The sequence below is a fragment of the Cuculus canorus genome, chromosome 10 (genome assembly GCF_017976375.1).
Source record: "Cuculus canorus isolate bCucCan1 chromosome 10, bCucCan1.pri, whole genome shotgun sequence".
In the NCBI taxonomy this organism is placed as follows: domain Eukaryota; kingdom Metazoa; phylum Chordata; class Aves; order Cuculiformes; family Cuculidae; genus Cuculus; species Cuculus canorus.
Genome location: NC_071410.1, coordinates 15,923,755 through 15,940,524, shown reverse-complemented (window position 1 = coordinate 15,940,524; position 16,770 = coordinate 15,923,755). Strand labels below are relative to the sequence as shown.

The following is a 16,770-nucleotide window of genomic DNA, read 5'->3' as shown; positions in this document are numbered from 1 at the left end:
TTTTTCCTTGACAACAAAAGAACAGCAAACCTTTCAGCTTACCATTTTAAAGATATTTACTCAATTCATACGTCAATCTGAACTTCATATAAGTATTCAATCTGCTTAATGCCTCAATACAGGAGGGCTGCCTAAACTCTATGTAATCAAAGTTAATTGGTGCACTGTCCTCCTTCCAAAGACACTATGAGGTATACGCCCCCAATTTCACTCCTTCAAATTGAAAATATTTTAAAGTTTCCTAAATACTGATTTTTGTTCTCATTTCCAACCCACAATTCTTTTAAAATCAATTTCCTGTTTTAATAGTAAAAACAAATACAGTCATCCAAACAGTACTAAGCACAATGCAGGAAAAGTGAACTAGCCAGGGTAGTCAGATACTGGATGCTGTGGAGACCAAAGCTGAATTTATGAATCCAGCACCTTCAGCAGCAACAGCCTACAGTCTTTTCCTTCTTCCCACACTGTCCATCTCTAGACAAGTAGCCATTCCCACATCTCTAGACAAGTAGCTTTTTGCTTCCTACCCTTTTCCCGGTTCCTCTTCCCACAGGAGGATGACATTCAGCTGCTTGACGAATTGTACAAAGCATTATTTCAATCAGTGCGCTTTCCTGTCTATCTGTTAAAGCTGAAATTCAAGAAACAGATGTTAATACACAGCTTGATTTTTCACTTTCCACAAGTATTAGTATCTAAGGATCAAAATGTGTGTTCAGCTCTTTTAAAGAAATAAAGGAAGGCATTTAGGCCAATAGCTCATTTCTAGGGGTGAGGGTAGCACAAGGGACAGAGACGATAAGCACCTTATAAAACAACACAAGAAAATATTTAAAATACAGGGAATATCACTGGATGAGTCACAGGACAGGACAAAACAAACACCAGGGTTTATAATAAACTTTGTTCCTCTTCATTTTTCAGAGGTCCATCTCCTAGGTCCATTTACAGAATTATGCCAGTGTATTGGTTTGGTTTTACTGCCATTAAAGAAATAATGCTGGTCTTCTACAGGGTCATTTTAACACCCAATAAATGAAACAGTTTCAAAAGCAACTTAGTTTCTCTAATGTCAGAAGTGCAGTCTGAGCTTATGGAACATTAAAGCAAACTGAACACTGCATGCTTATTCTGTCTCTTTTCTTCCCACCATTGTTGTGCCTCACTTCCATACCAGAAGTGATCTCTTTGAACTCTTCCTCATGTTTTGCAATTAGTATTAGTGATGTATTGTACTCATGTAAAAATAGAGAATACCTGGGGAGTCATAAATGCAATATAGCAATATGAAGAAAGAACTGCAAAACTGTCTTACGTTCTTCTCCATTGAGAGGCTCCTCCAATAGAAGACTGTTCATACATTCCCAGTCCTTCAAGAGGTCTGTTGCACAGTCCCACATGCTGTCCACAAGATAAGCAGCATGTTCATGCAACTAAAATGAGAACAGATTAAGTCTTTATCAGCAATAGAGTTCATTACAGAGTTTACTATAATACAGGGTATTTTTCTCTCCTGCCTCCTGCCTGTGGCAAAAAAATAACACAGAAAATTTCGCTCAGGCTCTTTGGTTCAACAAAAGCCTCACTTCCCAAGTAACTTAAAAAGATGAATCCAGACCAACTGCTACAAAGGGCAGTGCCACAAGATCTGTCAGAACTTGGTGGATGGGGGTGGGGTGGGGTTGTGAGGTTCTTTGTTTGCAGTTCTCTCCCCTCACTCCCACCTCCCCCCTGACAAATCTCCTAAATTACAATTTCTTTCCATCTATACATTAGGCTGAAGAACGATGGAAGAATATTTGTCAGAGTAGAGACCACAGCCTGTCTCAACACTGTGTACTAGGCAGATCCTTTAAATAAACACAGCTACATAAAATAGGCTTTTGATCCCCAAGTTGCTCAAATAATAGGAAAACCAGGACAGATCCATCATTATTAACCACTAAGTGGGGAAAAGCAAACCACACAGCACAAAACCATGCATATCCCTGAAACTCAACTTACTTCACTTTCCAAAAAGAAAAACACTAATGTTTTCACAAGATTAGCATTCGGACTTTGTCTTCCCCTCCTTTTGAGTATTCCATCATCTTCAGGATCTCTGCGGCTGAAAAGCCTAAAGAAAAATAATTACTTCAGCATAAATTTCTTCTTCATGGCCTTTGCCACTGTCACATCAAGATGATGCTTTTTACAGACACGTACTTAATACCACGCTGCCTGGCTCCACATTCTATTTTGAAAGGAAGTAACATGGGACAAGTATCATTTGAACAATTTTATATATGCTGAGTTTCTATTTCACTGACTGTTTGTAGTAGAACACACTATCACAAAAATCACTGATAATTGCAGGTGCTTCAGGTCTCGTGCTCCTCTGTAGCAAACTACATTTCTGACCCTCCCCACGCAAGACTTTAAAGCAGAAAGAAATACTGGAAGGTTTGAAAAGTATTAGATGGAAACCATTTTGTTTCCCTACACAGCTGACAGATGTGTTGAATCTCTCTTTTTTCTCTTCCTTTCCTCAAAAGCATAAAAATGCTTCATGAAACAGTCATATGAGCCGACTTTAGCAGGACGGAGGAACTATCAATGGGAAAATACTCATTATGATGCAAGCACAACTTTTAGGTACCAAACTACATATGTATTTTAACGTTTCACAGAGCACACGAAGGACAGCAAAGACGATAAGAAGGACATTTGTATTATACTCCCTGTAGCTTTTAAAGCACAGCCTTTGAAATTACTTTCTATTTTCCACTCAGAAAAACTACAACAGTTCAAAAAGCGCAGTGGTGTTACTTTCTATGCAAGTTATTTCTTAAGGCTACTTCATTATTCAGTTTTTCTTAATTAAAAATAATGAGAATCACAGTATTAATGCACAGTAAGATCTACAGGAGCAAGAAGTTAACCATAATTTCTCCATCTTACTTTTTATACAGGAACTCCCCTGCCGCAACTGCTACTGGCCGATGAGCTGAATAAACCAGATGGTAGACATTTTCACAGTCTTCTGCAGTCAAAACTTCTTCACTACTCCTAGGGGTGGGGACAGGAGGAAGGAAAGAAAAATGCTGAGTCAAGAAGACCACGAACTCTAATGAGGGAGATGAAAATGAAGAATGTAAACCTTTTCCTTACAATATCACCCTAAAACCCCAAACAAGATAGCTTAGTCCCAAAGCCTAAATAAAAATTAGTGCTGAAGCAGGAACGTTTGTTAGAAGGTTATGGTCTAAAGTTCAACTACTGTGTGATGTTCAAGACATCCCATATTTCTTCACTTCAAATATTCCATGACAGCCAGAAATCAGGGAGGCTGAATACTAAGTTTCTAGCCTTGACACACACTTAACTGTGGTAAATAAGTAACAGCACTGTTCCATCTAGCCAGATTGTTTTTGAAATTACAATTTTTTCAAGTGTAAGATGCAGAGACATTTCTCTAGACTTTGGATTATCTGAATTCTGTCAAGCTGCTGTCCTCGCCCACAGACATGAGAAATACTTTTAAGTTTTAATATTTGTTGTAGGTCAGATATGGAGATACACACGTACTTACTGTAAAACAAGAGTGAGTAATTTTATTGCTTGGACTGCAACATCATATTCTTTGTCAAGAGTCATAGACACAATTCTATCCTAAGAACACAAAAGAAAGTATTTTCAAAGAGGAAAGAAGTGTAATACAACTTCAAAAATATTCATATGTACCTAAAAATACGAAGTTACACTAACCTTGAACCGACTGGTGAAGAGTTCCAATTTGGAATTAAGCTCTTTATTATAGTAAAGCCCTTGCAAAGCAGTTAGGCATTTGAGTCTCACTTCCCCTTGCTAAAATAAAATTAAGAACTGGATTAAAAGTCAAGTATAGGAACAGATGTGATCTTCAAATCATATACTGCAGTCTAAATTCAAAGACAAAGATTAAATCTTGTCAAGATATACTATGAATAATCTTATTAATGACATAAGAACATGCCCTTGTTTGTAATAACCAAATGAAGGAAAAAACCAAACCCAACCCCACCAATGTCTAACTACAGTTATAATGTCTGTAAAGAATGAAAATAAGTGTACTTTGACCTAAAGATGTACTCTAATGCTCAAGATACTTCTAAGTAGGATTCCAAGCATTTCCTTTCACTTAAATTAGAACTGACAACGTCTGTATCATTAGCCACCACCTCTTGCTAGATCAGAATTACCAAGTAGTTACGGAGAGAAACAGTACTCCTGAAGTACCAGATTTACATTAGCAGAGAACACCGTTTAAGGTATAGATACAGAAGTACTTTGCAATAGCCTCGGACAACTAGCAGCTGCTTACCACCCCACTGCCAGAGGTTACTGATTTTTGATACTAAACCCAAGAACATCATATCATGAGTGAGCATTCCTCATCTGTTTCATTTCATATTCAGTAGCTTGAAGCCTCCAGCACAATAACTGAGACAATGTGCTTACTCAACAATGAATCAAGGAGTATTTGTAAGCTGTATCTGTTGACCACTCTAAGTAGAGAATAACCTCTAGCTGGCAGTTGGTAGCAGCTTGAGACACTCATGAGCTAAAAAGAGGACTTTTCCCATGCCTTTTACAGCTAGCTGAGAATGCTAAAAAGTTTATTAACTTAGTAAAACAGAGATATCGGTAGGCTATATGACTGGATTATTCCATGCCAATAATTTTATATAGTTAAGTAATATAAAGTAGTAGGCTGTATCAACAATAAATATACAGAAAAAGCCATTTTATTACAAATAACATTTCCTTCAGAACCTATATATACTGTTTAAAACCATTCAAAATATTCAAGTCTATTTTTTATATATATATATATATATATATATGTTGAAATGCCAATGTTTGAGTGTTAAGAAAAGCAGTGACTGATGAAAACAGTTAAGAAAACTTAGCCTGACAAATCAACAGCTGAAACGTAAAGTTATGCGGTTCTTTTTCCCCAATGCAGCCTACCTTATCATGCATAGTCCACCCTACATATTTTAAGTAGCTGTCATTGAGAAAAGCATCACTGTACATCTTCATCCATATTCCAATCTCTTCAATACAGATAGCTCTTATTTCAGCAATTGCATCCCTGCAGAGAGAAGAGGGCAACAGGATTAACCAGATGAATAATTAGAAATAGCTTGTCATCAGCTTCCAAAATAAATCAATGAAACTACAAATTACTTACTAAGAGAAACTTACCGGTATCTATGCACAAAAACACCTTTAAATATTGCGTTCATCATGTTTTCTATCTCATCCTGATTTTCCTGAAGCTGAAAGAAGAGTACATAAACAGTGAGCTGCATTTCTACAGTCAGATCAGATGGTGCTGACACTACACAAACTAAATTAGGTTAACTTTCGCAGGTGTGGCCACTAAATCCTTTCCTGAAATATTCACAAATCAGTTTCACAGTACTATATGCTATTATTAATGGAACTGGAACAGACAACTGCATAAAAATTTCAGTAATTCTGACCACTGGAAAACTGTTCTTCAGCTGTAAAAGACATCTTAGGTTTCTGCAAGCTCCTTCTTAAAGTATTTTAAGAGAACTTGATTTAATTTTCCAGTAACTTTTTCAGCCCAATATTCAGCCTGATTTTTAATACATTTACTATGTTTTTATGAACATATTACTAGAACAATACTGAAATTGTGTGAATTCCATTACAAGGAGGTTCTTCCATACACTAAAGGATTTGTAATCTCAACAGGCAAGATACAGATGATGAACTTCACGCCTACATGAGTAGCATAAACTGTTTTGAATACCTCCTCCCTCCTCATCAATTACTTACAGAGGAAAAAAATGCAACAAACTGAGTAAGGTATTACAGGAAATGTTAATTTAAGAATATGGAGCTGAAAAATAACAGAGGAAACAAATCCAGTCTCAGAGTAACAACACAAGAGCAAGGCATGAAAATGAGTTGCACAGTGATACCTGCAGTGTTTTAAACACTGTTTTTGTTTTGAAAGCGCAAGGAAGTCAGTTAAAAGATTTGAAAACAACTAAATATTGTCAGCAAAGTACATTCTTTTTGCATTTTGAACTTTAAAGGTAGGACAAATTGAGACAACTGAATGATTAATAGTCAAGGACTCATCCTTCCCCCTACAGAAGCCGTCAAGAGACATACCAGATTGCAGGGGAGGTAGTGTGCAGTGCAGGGGTATGGATACAAAAGCTAAAAGGACCTCCCGTACAGAAGTTCAGAAAACCAGCAAGAACAGTTTCCATAGTATCATAAGATTTAGGAATTTGTGGGAGAAAGGAAAACCTACAGTTGGAAGAAAAAAACTAAGCAGCAGGAGAAAAAGACTAATAAAGCAAAGTATTAAACATGGTCTGGGCCTAAATCTAACACTTGCTCACAGTGACCTCTGAAATAGGAAGAGGGAAACTCGAACCTCAAGATCTTTGTGAGATGAACAGGGGACAAAGTTAATTTATCTGAATTGTCAAGAAAGTAAAAACATTAACAGGCTGTTACACAAAAGCTGAAGAGCAAAGGTGAGATGTTTCCTTCTCTCACTAGAAGGTTATTTCTAATGTCTAAACTAAACAAACAAAACCCAAAACAAAACACTAGTTCCCCTCAAAAAAAAAACAACCAAACAAAAAAAAACAAAAAAAAAACCCAACAAACCCTTAAATCTGAATGAATTAGGGCTTTCAACAAGACACTGCTGTCAGCAGTGAATCAGCAAGTCCCTTTTACACAGAAAGAAAGAAAATACAAGTAATTGCATTTTATTTTTGATAGTGTTTTCTGTAGAAGAAAAAGCCTTATCTAAAGCCTTTAAACACACTTTCTCTGGAGATCAGTACTGACTTCATAAAAGCAGTATTTGCCCCAAGATCATTGGGTTATTCTCTAGAAGCCAAAAACCAGACAATGTATGGTAATTTTTGTTACATAATTTAGCTCAGTTTAGGAAACTAGTCAGGGAATACAAGAAAAAATAATTCATTACTGATTGAAGTCTCCTTTGCTAACTTTACTATGATGGCACTATCTGAAATTTTTTCTAGGAGTCTGCTCTTCTCTCTTTTTACAGAAAAACAGATGGTATAAAGTACCTTTCAAAGTAACCAATTTTTTTCAAACATTAAACATTAGCACTTAAAAGAATGAAACAGGCTACCAATTACCTTTACAAACTAAAAAAAAATTACAGAACATTTTTCAAGACTCCTCCTATGCACACCAGCTACAGACAGTTGCACAAACCTCCTTTCTTTTCTGTAGTAAGAGTTCCAGCCGATCATTAGCTCGTTTCCCAATTATTTTATTTCGTTCTGCTTCATACTGCCGTTGTGTATTGTCCATGTTAATACTTAGATTTAATGCCACATTCACTAAAGCAGTCATCAGCTTCATGGCTACAAAGAAGTGAGAGAAATTATTTAAAAGGTTACCTGATCTATGAAAACAGATAAAAATACTGATATGTCCTCCTGTCGACCTCTTCTGTCTTTTTTCTTATGACAACATAATCACTGTAAGTTTCTTGATATGCAAACTTCAGGACCTGAGCAATGTTTTACTAAGTCCTGCATCACTGCTTATCAACACAATAGATAAAGCACTCACCACTTCTTCTTTTCTTTCTGTCAATTTTTTAATACAATAACTATTATTGTTGAATTGAGATATAGGGTGTGCTTCCCCGCAACCATGAAGATGGAATGCAAGATTTACATAGATTTACAAGACTGGTATTACCAAATTATTCAACCTCAAATACACAAGGTTTCTTCTTTCAAAAGGAAACGTCTTAAACAACAATGCCACCATATAGCACCACTCTTTTCTCTCTCAACTTGATTAGGAAGGGCAGTTTTCTTTAAATATTCCTTTACTTGCCAAAGCAAAGCAGAGAAAGGCATTAGCCAAACAGAAGCCAATGAAGTGACCAAAATATAAAACACGCTTGGGCAGGGGGTTTTGTGTGCTGCTATGTCTGAATCAACTCATTTCAAGAGAGTGCAGGCGAATGTGCCCACCCCAAGAACCCAGAAATGGACAATAGTGTACTTGCTTTTCTTAGGAACTTTTGTAACTGTGACTGTATCCCTGATGAAGCATTATTTAAAGTTATTTCTGATGCAATTAATGGAAATGTTACTTTCAATTACATTGTGCCATGGCCTCAATATACAGCACAATTTAAATTTGTAGTAAAAACTGCAACCAATCTAAAATATGACTCCTGCTTGACTTAATGCACAGCATAAGCAGGTTCAACTGCATTTGAGGATAAAAAGATACCTAAAGCCTTATTATAATGGAAGACAAACTTGTAGAATCAATTGAAAAGTTTCCTTCTGTTTAACTTTTTCTATTAGACTCAAAGCTAACAAAAAAAGAAGTACTAGACAGCTGGTAAAGAATGCTTTTAAATAACAGTCTGTTTTTCAGTAATGAAACACCAATAAAGACAAGGAAGCTGTACCAAAACAAGTTGCATTGAATGAAAACTGTATCACACAATGAAATACACACTGAATATTGAACATCAACAAACTGAAGTCGAACAATTCTTTCCTGTGCAACACAAAACGTTAACATGGAAGCAATACACAGATAAATATAATTCACTGACCTGCCAGAGTGCTAGTGTGCCGAAATGCTCTGACTTGTGAGTCTGACAACCCCGTAAGCAGTGAAATGACAGTATCCATCATATATTCATCATAGATGATGCTATATTGACACTGTCGGACGAGTACTCCAATGAACTCACAAAAACTGGATTTGAACTTCTTCCACTGGGGACCAGCCATAGTTAGTGGATAATCTCCACTATCCTATTAAAAAAAGAAAAAGGGTAACAGGAAACTCTTTCAAACATCTCTAAAGTTATTCTATTAAGTAAAGATTTAAAAAAGATGGGTACAACTTTAAAGCCAAAACTTCGGATTCCACAAATAGGCAACTACTTTGCAGCTCAGGCTTGTTACATGCAGAGACAATCTACAAAACCCATCATCAAAAACACACAAAACCAGATATTCTGAAATAACTACTAATTTCTTCTTTCTGTCCTACCTTATAAATTTCATACAATATTGCCTTACAGTAATCAAATATATTCACGCACTGAGATAGTTCTAAGGAATGTTAAAATCATTTTAAAGAAAAACATATTAGATTTTTACCCCGGTAAAGTTACCAGTGTTTTCTGGATTTTAATTGGGAAGGGGATTATTTCTGTATAGGATAAATTTGAGGTAGCTTTAAAGCTACCATTATGTTTTTTGGAACACAGCATGAAAGGAACGCCACTCAAAACTAAACCCACAAAAAATCACCCAAAAAGCTAATGCATGTCTGTCATTTACCCCAACACTAGGAGGAAGAGCAAGAAAGTGACAATTTAAAGGAAAAAGAAAGTCACAATCCCTACAAAAGGCAAAGCCTTAAGTCTTCAACTGCAGAATAATCAAATTCAAATCCCAATGATTTGTAATTAATGAATGCACAAGAATAAATTTAGCAACCATTTTGAAAGTAAAAGAAGACTTAAAAGCCTTACATAGGCAGCAAGAACGGGGAGGCATCCCACATACCCCACAATACAGGGGAGTTCCTGCTATTCAAAAACTGAAAGTCGATATTGACTTCTTAAACCATTAATGAAGTTATACACAAGCAGCGCTTTACTCCTAGTCTCAGAAGTTCAGTGAAAGAAGGAAGTTCAACATTTTCATTCATGAAAGTCCTGTCATTCTTACAGTCGACCCTACTCTTGAAAGAAAGTTGTAGCAACATAATCCAAAAGGACTAACAGAGATTAAAAGAAAAATTTATATCAATACATTATCAGCACTTCATTAAATTACCTCATCAAATTCTTCAGTCATTTTTCGGATTATTTCAGAATTCTGCATATGTCGGAACATCTCCGCCGTAACAACTCCTACAATTTAGATATTAGATTATAAGCGCTTTTAATACAAAAGAGGTAGATAGTAGATGCCTTATCTCCTGCTACCATTTAAAAATTATCAATTGTCAGATAATCTGCAATTATATATGCATTTTTTAAGAAGTTACACATTTTTACTATAGCACCAATAATTTTTCTTCCTTACATACACTGTTTTTATTATTCTTCTTTTACAAGTGTATTTGTGTGCATATACACACACCTCTAGAATTTACTTATTCACTTGTATTTAGAAGTCAGAGATACTCGTGCCAGACCTCTTCATCAGCTGAAAGACTACAATAATCTGAAGTGACCTTTCAAGATTCTAGATTCTAAATGGTATAAGACAATTTTGAACAGTTCTATTGCTACTTATTACCTTCTGCACTGCAATAAACACAGTGATTTCACTCAATTTCTTTTTATCTTAGCCTCAAATTGTTAGAGCATGAATGGTGACATAAAAACCAAATAAATCTTCTAAAGTTTACTGCAAAATTCATGACAAGGACTACCTCGAAAAAGCATTAAAAGATTCTTTAGTTTTATCTGGTAACAATAATCAAAAGGTCACTGCTCTTGAGAGCACGGATAACCTCTGAGGAACGCTGTTAGCTTTCTGGAGATTTATGCACATTAGAAGTTTATCAGGACAGAGAAACGCTTGAGCAGAACAAACTACATCCTGTTCTACTGCAGTGACGCTGCAGGGTAAGTTGCCTTCTCCTCTTCAAAAGGAGGCGAGAAGAAAAAGAATGGAAGACGTGGAAATGAGGAAAGAAAACCAGAAAATAAGAAAAAATATGGCAATATAATCTTTACAGTAGACCAGCTACCAGGAAGCCGCCCATAATATCTTTTAAATAAAACATTTCTACAAAGGCTATGAAACAAACTTAACAGATTCAATGATTAAGTACCTAAATCCAAACTAGAATTCCAAGACTAAACAAGCCAAGCTATCAGTGTGGATAGGGGAGGGAGGAGGTGGGGGTTTTCTGAAATAACAGCAGGAGCAGAGGAAGATTAAGTAACAGTTAAGTACCAGTACTGCACTCTCTCTGATGTGAATACAAAAGACTAATCTATGTTTCTAAGTGCAATATATTATATCTAAACCTCCTGCTCCCACCTTCAGCTTAACTACAAGAACCTAATAACAAAGTAGCTGCAGTGATGGAGCAGTCCCATAGAACACGTGGTATAAAAGCAAAGAATGACAATCACAATGTACTATTATTTAAATAGATGAGTAAACATTTCAGCATCATACCTTTGCAGCCAGAACACTGAATAAAGAAGTTAATGAGATCAAGTAGTGCTATATCTCTGTCATGTTTGTATGACTCTATCCAGTCATCCACTACAGACTGAAAAGAAACAAAGAAACAAAGTAATTTTTTAGTTTTCATAAACTGAAGACAGTGAGTGCTATTTAACTGCTTTCCAGTAAGTGATTCTTGTTCTTTCCATAAATAACCTGAACTCTGTGTACGAAACTGACACTTAAATATAAGCACGAAGCACAGGAATACCTTAAAGGGTTCTAGAGTAAATTCTTTTGAGGAAGAATGCAAAAGTAATCGGTTATTTCACAGAAACGGGGGGTTTTTTCTCTTTTTTTCTTCCCTTCAACCTAGTAGCCTGTCTCTATATATACCATTAAGTATTCACTTACAACAGATACAACTCCCCATACTCTTCAAAAAAATGTTGCTCTTGCGATAAGCTGTGCTCCAAGCACATCAGCTGTGACAGAATTAACAGCAGTGCCCAATAGCGCACAGAAATTAATTACTCTGCATTCACTAAACCAAATAGGAACATGGGCATTTCACTAAAAATGCCTTAAAGGGAAGCAAATTAATAGGAAATCTGTGATAATGGCTTTGAGAAAACAGAATTTACATGCAATTATGTTTACATCATCCACGTATACAGTACAAATTGTGTTCTGCACAAGTCATAAAAGCATACACCATACAATTAATTTATTAACAAAGGCACAAGAGACTCACTTCAGTATCAAACTCTCAGTTTTGAGGTTTTTAATATGTTGCATGGAGACACGCAGAACAATTTCTGAATAGAGATATAGCTAAATCCCTCTTCCCTAATTTCAAGATCGTTTATAGTATGACAGACAACTTTAGTCAGCAAGACGAAAACAATGCAAAACTCTAAGTGAAACTCAGAGTCTTCCCAAGAGGAGCAGAACCTACAAACTAGAATTGACTTGACTGATCCGTGGGGAGGGCAGAAATAACCTAGGAACCATCTCAAATTTTGCTTATAAAGAAGCACACTATGCAAGAATAGGATAATGATAGGAACAGGACAAACAGTAAGACAGCCCTGTTTTCAGAATGTATTTATAAAGAACTTCCAGCAAAACAGTAGTTTCTTGAAACTCAGCAGATGAACTGTGTGTTTTTGCCAGAGAATACTAACTTAGAAGAAGACATGGAAGGGAATGTAAAATAAAATACAATAAAATAAAAGTTATTATAAAAATCTTTTCAGGTAAGCAAGTGCTGAGGGCCACAGGGAAACCCTTTTCCAATGAGTGCTGAAGTGGACTTCACTTTTGAAATAATTTGAGACTTCTTTTTTTCCTTAATTTTGACAAAAACATAGACTAAGATTCACTCCATTACTCAGGTATCAATTCTCCAACTGAACAGAGTAATCAGGACTGGCAAAATCCCTTTTGCTCTTGTAAAGTAGAAGATTTTGACTGTACATAATTTTAAAGAGTTAAAATACCACAAAGATACAATTGCTGATAACTGGTTGAAAACGCAGCGCACACACAACACCACTTAGAGAAGTGCAGTGTTTCCACTCACTTCAAAATATGGCAGAACACCACAAATGATGGAAGTATTACAATTTCTCCGTGCAAATACATCAAAGTAGTCTGTTCTTTTTTAAAAGTCTGAACTGAATTTCCGCTAAGGGATTCGGGCTTCAAAGTTTCCAGCTCTAATGCAGGAGCCTGAGGACTGCATACAGACCCAGCTTCCTGCACGGGTAGCATAGAAGCTGTAAACTCTAGGTTTCCAACCCCAAAGATAGTCTTTCTGGGAGGCTTTGAGAAGTCACATGAGTGAGTCAGCAGGAAAGCTTCATGGCTGACAGGCTGACGTGTTAACCCCTCACCACTCGAAGGTTCACAGCCAAGCAAACACTTCACTGATTTAATTGCTTAATTTTAAGGGGGGGGGGGGGGAAGTGCTATATTTCTTACTAGACTGACTCCAGCCTTGTTAGTAAACGCAGAGGAAATAGCGCCCAATGCAGAGCCTTCTTACAAGTTAAAATCTCTTGACCTAAACTCCAGTCCATTTGACTGTTGCAATATACATCAGCCAAGTCAACCCAGGGGAAACTTGAAAAGTAGTCTTAAATTCTAACTAGTGATTTTACTTTGGGCGAGAGAAGAAAAGCAGTTGTTTCTTTTCAGAAAATCTAAGCTCTGAGAAGACATACAAACCACAGATTCTGAAGTTCCATGACAACTATAGACATAAAGCACATTTGTATTTAATTACAGCCACACAAGACGGACTTAAAGTCATGTAATCTAAAATAACCTTTCTTCATTCAGGACACTGAAAACTCACTTTAAATCATAGCTTGAATTTCCTCATTATATATGTGATTATTCACACCTGACATTTAGAAATGAAACATCAGTTCATTAAAATTCAAATCTTAACAGTGCAAAACCGCTTTTAAAAATCTTAATCGGGAACTAAAAATTACAAATTGGAGAAAGAAAATTAACTTTAGGCTTTATTTATAATTAAAATACATATACATGAAAACATTGCTATATTTAAATTGTTTATTCATCCAAGTCACAGAGATATCCCAAGTCTTACCTGCATAGCACTCTTGCCCATTTTAACCACCTCAAACAGCATCATGTTTTCCACACCATTCTGTTGGTGATGTCCATTCATCCGATTCGGACCACCAGGTTTCCCTCCTCCGTTCCCACTTTTCCCCTTTTCTGCTGGTCCTTTCTTTCCTTTTTTACAGGTCTGTAATCGCACACGAGAAGTTTCAATTAGGTATTAATTGTAGTAATTTTGAAAAAAAAATTACTATTCCTACCGTGACAACTAGATACATGGTCTTATTTTCAGGAACCAGACTTAAAATCCAAATGTTAAGAATAATAGCTGATCCTGATGGATACAAGGACTAATGTGAATTGCACAGGTTCCATTCCCTCCTTCACTAATTTAAAATCTTCCGGCAAATAAAAACACAACTCATGACAATGTATGACACAAATATTATTCTCCTGTTTAAATTGCAAAATAGATTATACATATCTTATTTAAACAGCTATGGCAATTCCCTTAACATGTCCCATTATAAAGTCTCTCCTGCAATTCATTAACCTTTTGTTTTTTAATTTGAGCATACATTGGCAAGTTGGGGTGAGGAAGAGCAGACAGGAGTCTTTGTATTTGATTCCCTAAATCAAGTATGACTTACAGAAAGAAAAAAAATTTACACAGAATTTAAATGGCTGTGGTAAAAAAACCCATAATAACCAGGTGCTTTGTAGCAGCAGAGGTACACAGGGTGTCCAGTGAGGTAGCCACAGCCCAGGCCAGCAGGCATGCAGCAGCCTGCCTGCATCAGAGCAATGGAGCCACTTGTGGCTGTGCCAAGCAAGAGACGGCAGGAGCCACCCAGGTGGGAGGGCACCGTTCATTGGGTCAGACCCCCCTACTGAGGGAGTATAACCTACTGTCTGCAACCTATAAAAACACCCCTTTTAATTGACTCAGTGGTTTCTGTTCACTTATCAAACTACAAGACTAATGAAACTAACCAAAAGAGGCTGTATGAGCACCAAATTTGTGTAGGATGGAACACGTGCAAAGAGACTAATCAAATCAAAGCTAATCTTTTTCTCCCACACCTCCCATTATGCCTTCATAGCACTAAAGAAATTTCTTGCAAATACTCAAGATGAAGCATTTCAATGCAAATACAAATAGGAACTCTTCACAGAACACTCGCGTTTTCAGAAAAGATTCCTAGCTCACTCAGCTTCAAAGCAAGTGCTGAACTCTTCAATTGGTAACTGTAGAAGTGTTTCAGTATCACTAAAAACTGAACATACTTTTCCTTTGCCTTGTTTTTGGTTTTTTCCTTCAATATCCTCAAAGTCTGTATCAGAAGAGAAGTGTGTTTCAGACTCCCTGCAAGGATAAAATGACAATTCATTTACACATTTCATCAGAAACATTCTTAAATGCACTACATGAAGTCACATTATGCTCACAGCCCAGTAAGTCAATTCTAATAGCAAAACTGCTTTTTTCTTTTGTCCAAGTCTACCGTCGAGGAACAGGTTAAAGCATATCCTCACACTCAAACCCTACCCTGCCTTCTCCAAACAATTTACCTGCGAAGAAGGTTAGAAGATGTGAAGGTGGGTAGAAAATAGCAACAGGCTGGGAACCTTGCTTTTGGCATGTGACAAATACCACACCATCTCAAAAAGCAGAGAGCACTATAACTATCTGCCACTAATACTTAAAACAAGATAAAAGAGAGAGGAAAAACCCAACAGCAAAAAAAGAAACCACACATTCCCTCATAACCAAAGCATCTTGGTAGATCTCTTCATGCTATTAGAAACTAAGTAAACAGTGAAGAGGTACACACATGTTAAAAGGTACAGAATAAAGTTCAGATGAGACTTCTTCATCCAGAAGATAGCATGTAGTTTTGTTTATGCTCAGAAGATAAAAAGATGTTAAGCAACACATGAACTTTCTCACTTGTTTATTTCCTTACATCATTAAAACACACTGCATTGATATACAAATCCCTTACTGCCAACACTGACTGGAGCAGGGGTGGCATGTGAAATCACGAGAATTATTACTAGAGAATGCATAAGCTAAGCGTTCTCTATTTCTACATTTCGTGTAGAATACACTTAAATGATGCTACCAGATCTTAACACATACATGCAATGCAGTATGATGAATTCCAGCTGCTATCACAAATTCCTGATACACACCGCCTGACTCAATCAACAAGGCAATCACAAAGATAGGCAGGGGCATGAGAAAACCCATTCCTATCAATTTTTTAACAACATTTTACAGTAATCCAGAAATGTAAGGTCTCTCAGTGCTGCAAGTGTCTGACAGGAGCTTTCTGCCCTCTAACATGCATTTTGCAATTTCTGGTTTTGTTGGCTGTGTACTGTGATGTGGACTGAAGAAGTCTCCAACCTGGGGCATGGTCAAGGAGAAAGAAAGAAAAAGGTGAGAACTATTTCTTCTTCAAAACTTCTTAAGTTTTCTTATTTTCACAGAAAAAAATAGAACACAAATTCTAAACATATCTCTAAGCAATGAACTGTCCCAACAGAGTAAAAAAGCATTAGAAACAGGTGTAAAAACAGCACTTCCTATTAAACCATCTTCCAATTTACCTCTACATCTCATTAAAGGAAGTAAACCCATAAAACCAACCTCATTGACACAAATCTGTCTGATTTTAGATTTTTATACCAATTTAATTGATTTCAACACTGTCAAAATGGATGCATGCCAATTTCTTGGCAACTAGAAAGTGGGGAACCGGATTCTGTTGGTCCCCTTAAAACAAACAGTTCTATTGCTCTACCCAAAATGTAATCTATACCCAATTTTAAGTCTTGGATATAAAAATCTCTGTTTCTTAACAACTGTGGGAAGACTAGTGAGCTAATAAAAGTAGCAGATGATGCCTGAGCGATGCTAAGATTT

At 36.5% G+C, this 16,770-nt stretch overlaps 1 protein-coding gene across 4 annotated transcripts in view; it reads right to left on the bottom strand.

The window, feature by feature from the left end:
• The window catches only part of STAG2 (stromal antigen 2), an 80,613-nt gene that overhangs the window by 23,195 nt on the left and 40,648 nt on the right, over window positions 1-16,770 (bottom strand). For all 4 annotated transcript variants that reach the window (XM_054076067.1, XM_054076064.1, XM_054076066.1 and 1 more), the window contains exons 3-16: window positions 15,126-15,204; window positions 13,864-14,025; window positions 11,250-11,346; window positions 9,888-9,964; window positions 8,648-8,852; window positions 7,273-7,424; window positions 5,233-5,306; window positions 4,996-5,119; window positions 3,751-3,849; window positions 3,575-3,654; window positions 2,944-3,051; window positions 2,008-2,119; window positions 1,319-1,436; window positions 531-634 (exon numbers count right to left, since the gene is read on the bottom strand). In XM_054076067.1, coding sequence (XP_053932042.1) covers window positions 531-634; window positions 1,319-1,436; window positions 2,008-2,119; window positions 2,944-3,051; window positions 3,575-3,654; window positions 3,751-3,849; window positions 4,996-5,119; window positions 5,233-5,306; window positions 7,273-7,424; window positions 8,648-8,852; window positions 9,888-9,964; window positions 11,250-11,346; window positions 13,864-14,025; window positions 15,126-15,204 — 1,591 coding nt within the window. The remainder of the gene's footprint in view (window positions 1-530; window positions 635-1,318; window positions 1,437-2,007; window positions 2,120-2,943; window positions 3,052-3,574; window positions 3,655-3,750; window positions 3,850-4,995; window positions 5,120-5,232; window positions 5,307-7,272; window positions 7,425-8,647; window positions 8,853-9,887; window positions 9,965-11,249; window positions 11,347-13,863; window positions 14,026-15,125; window positions 15,205-16,770) is intronic.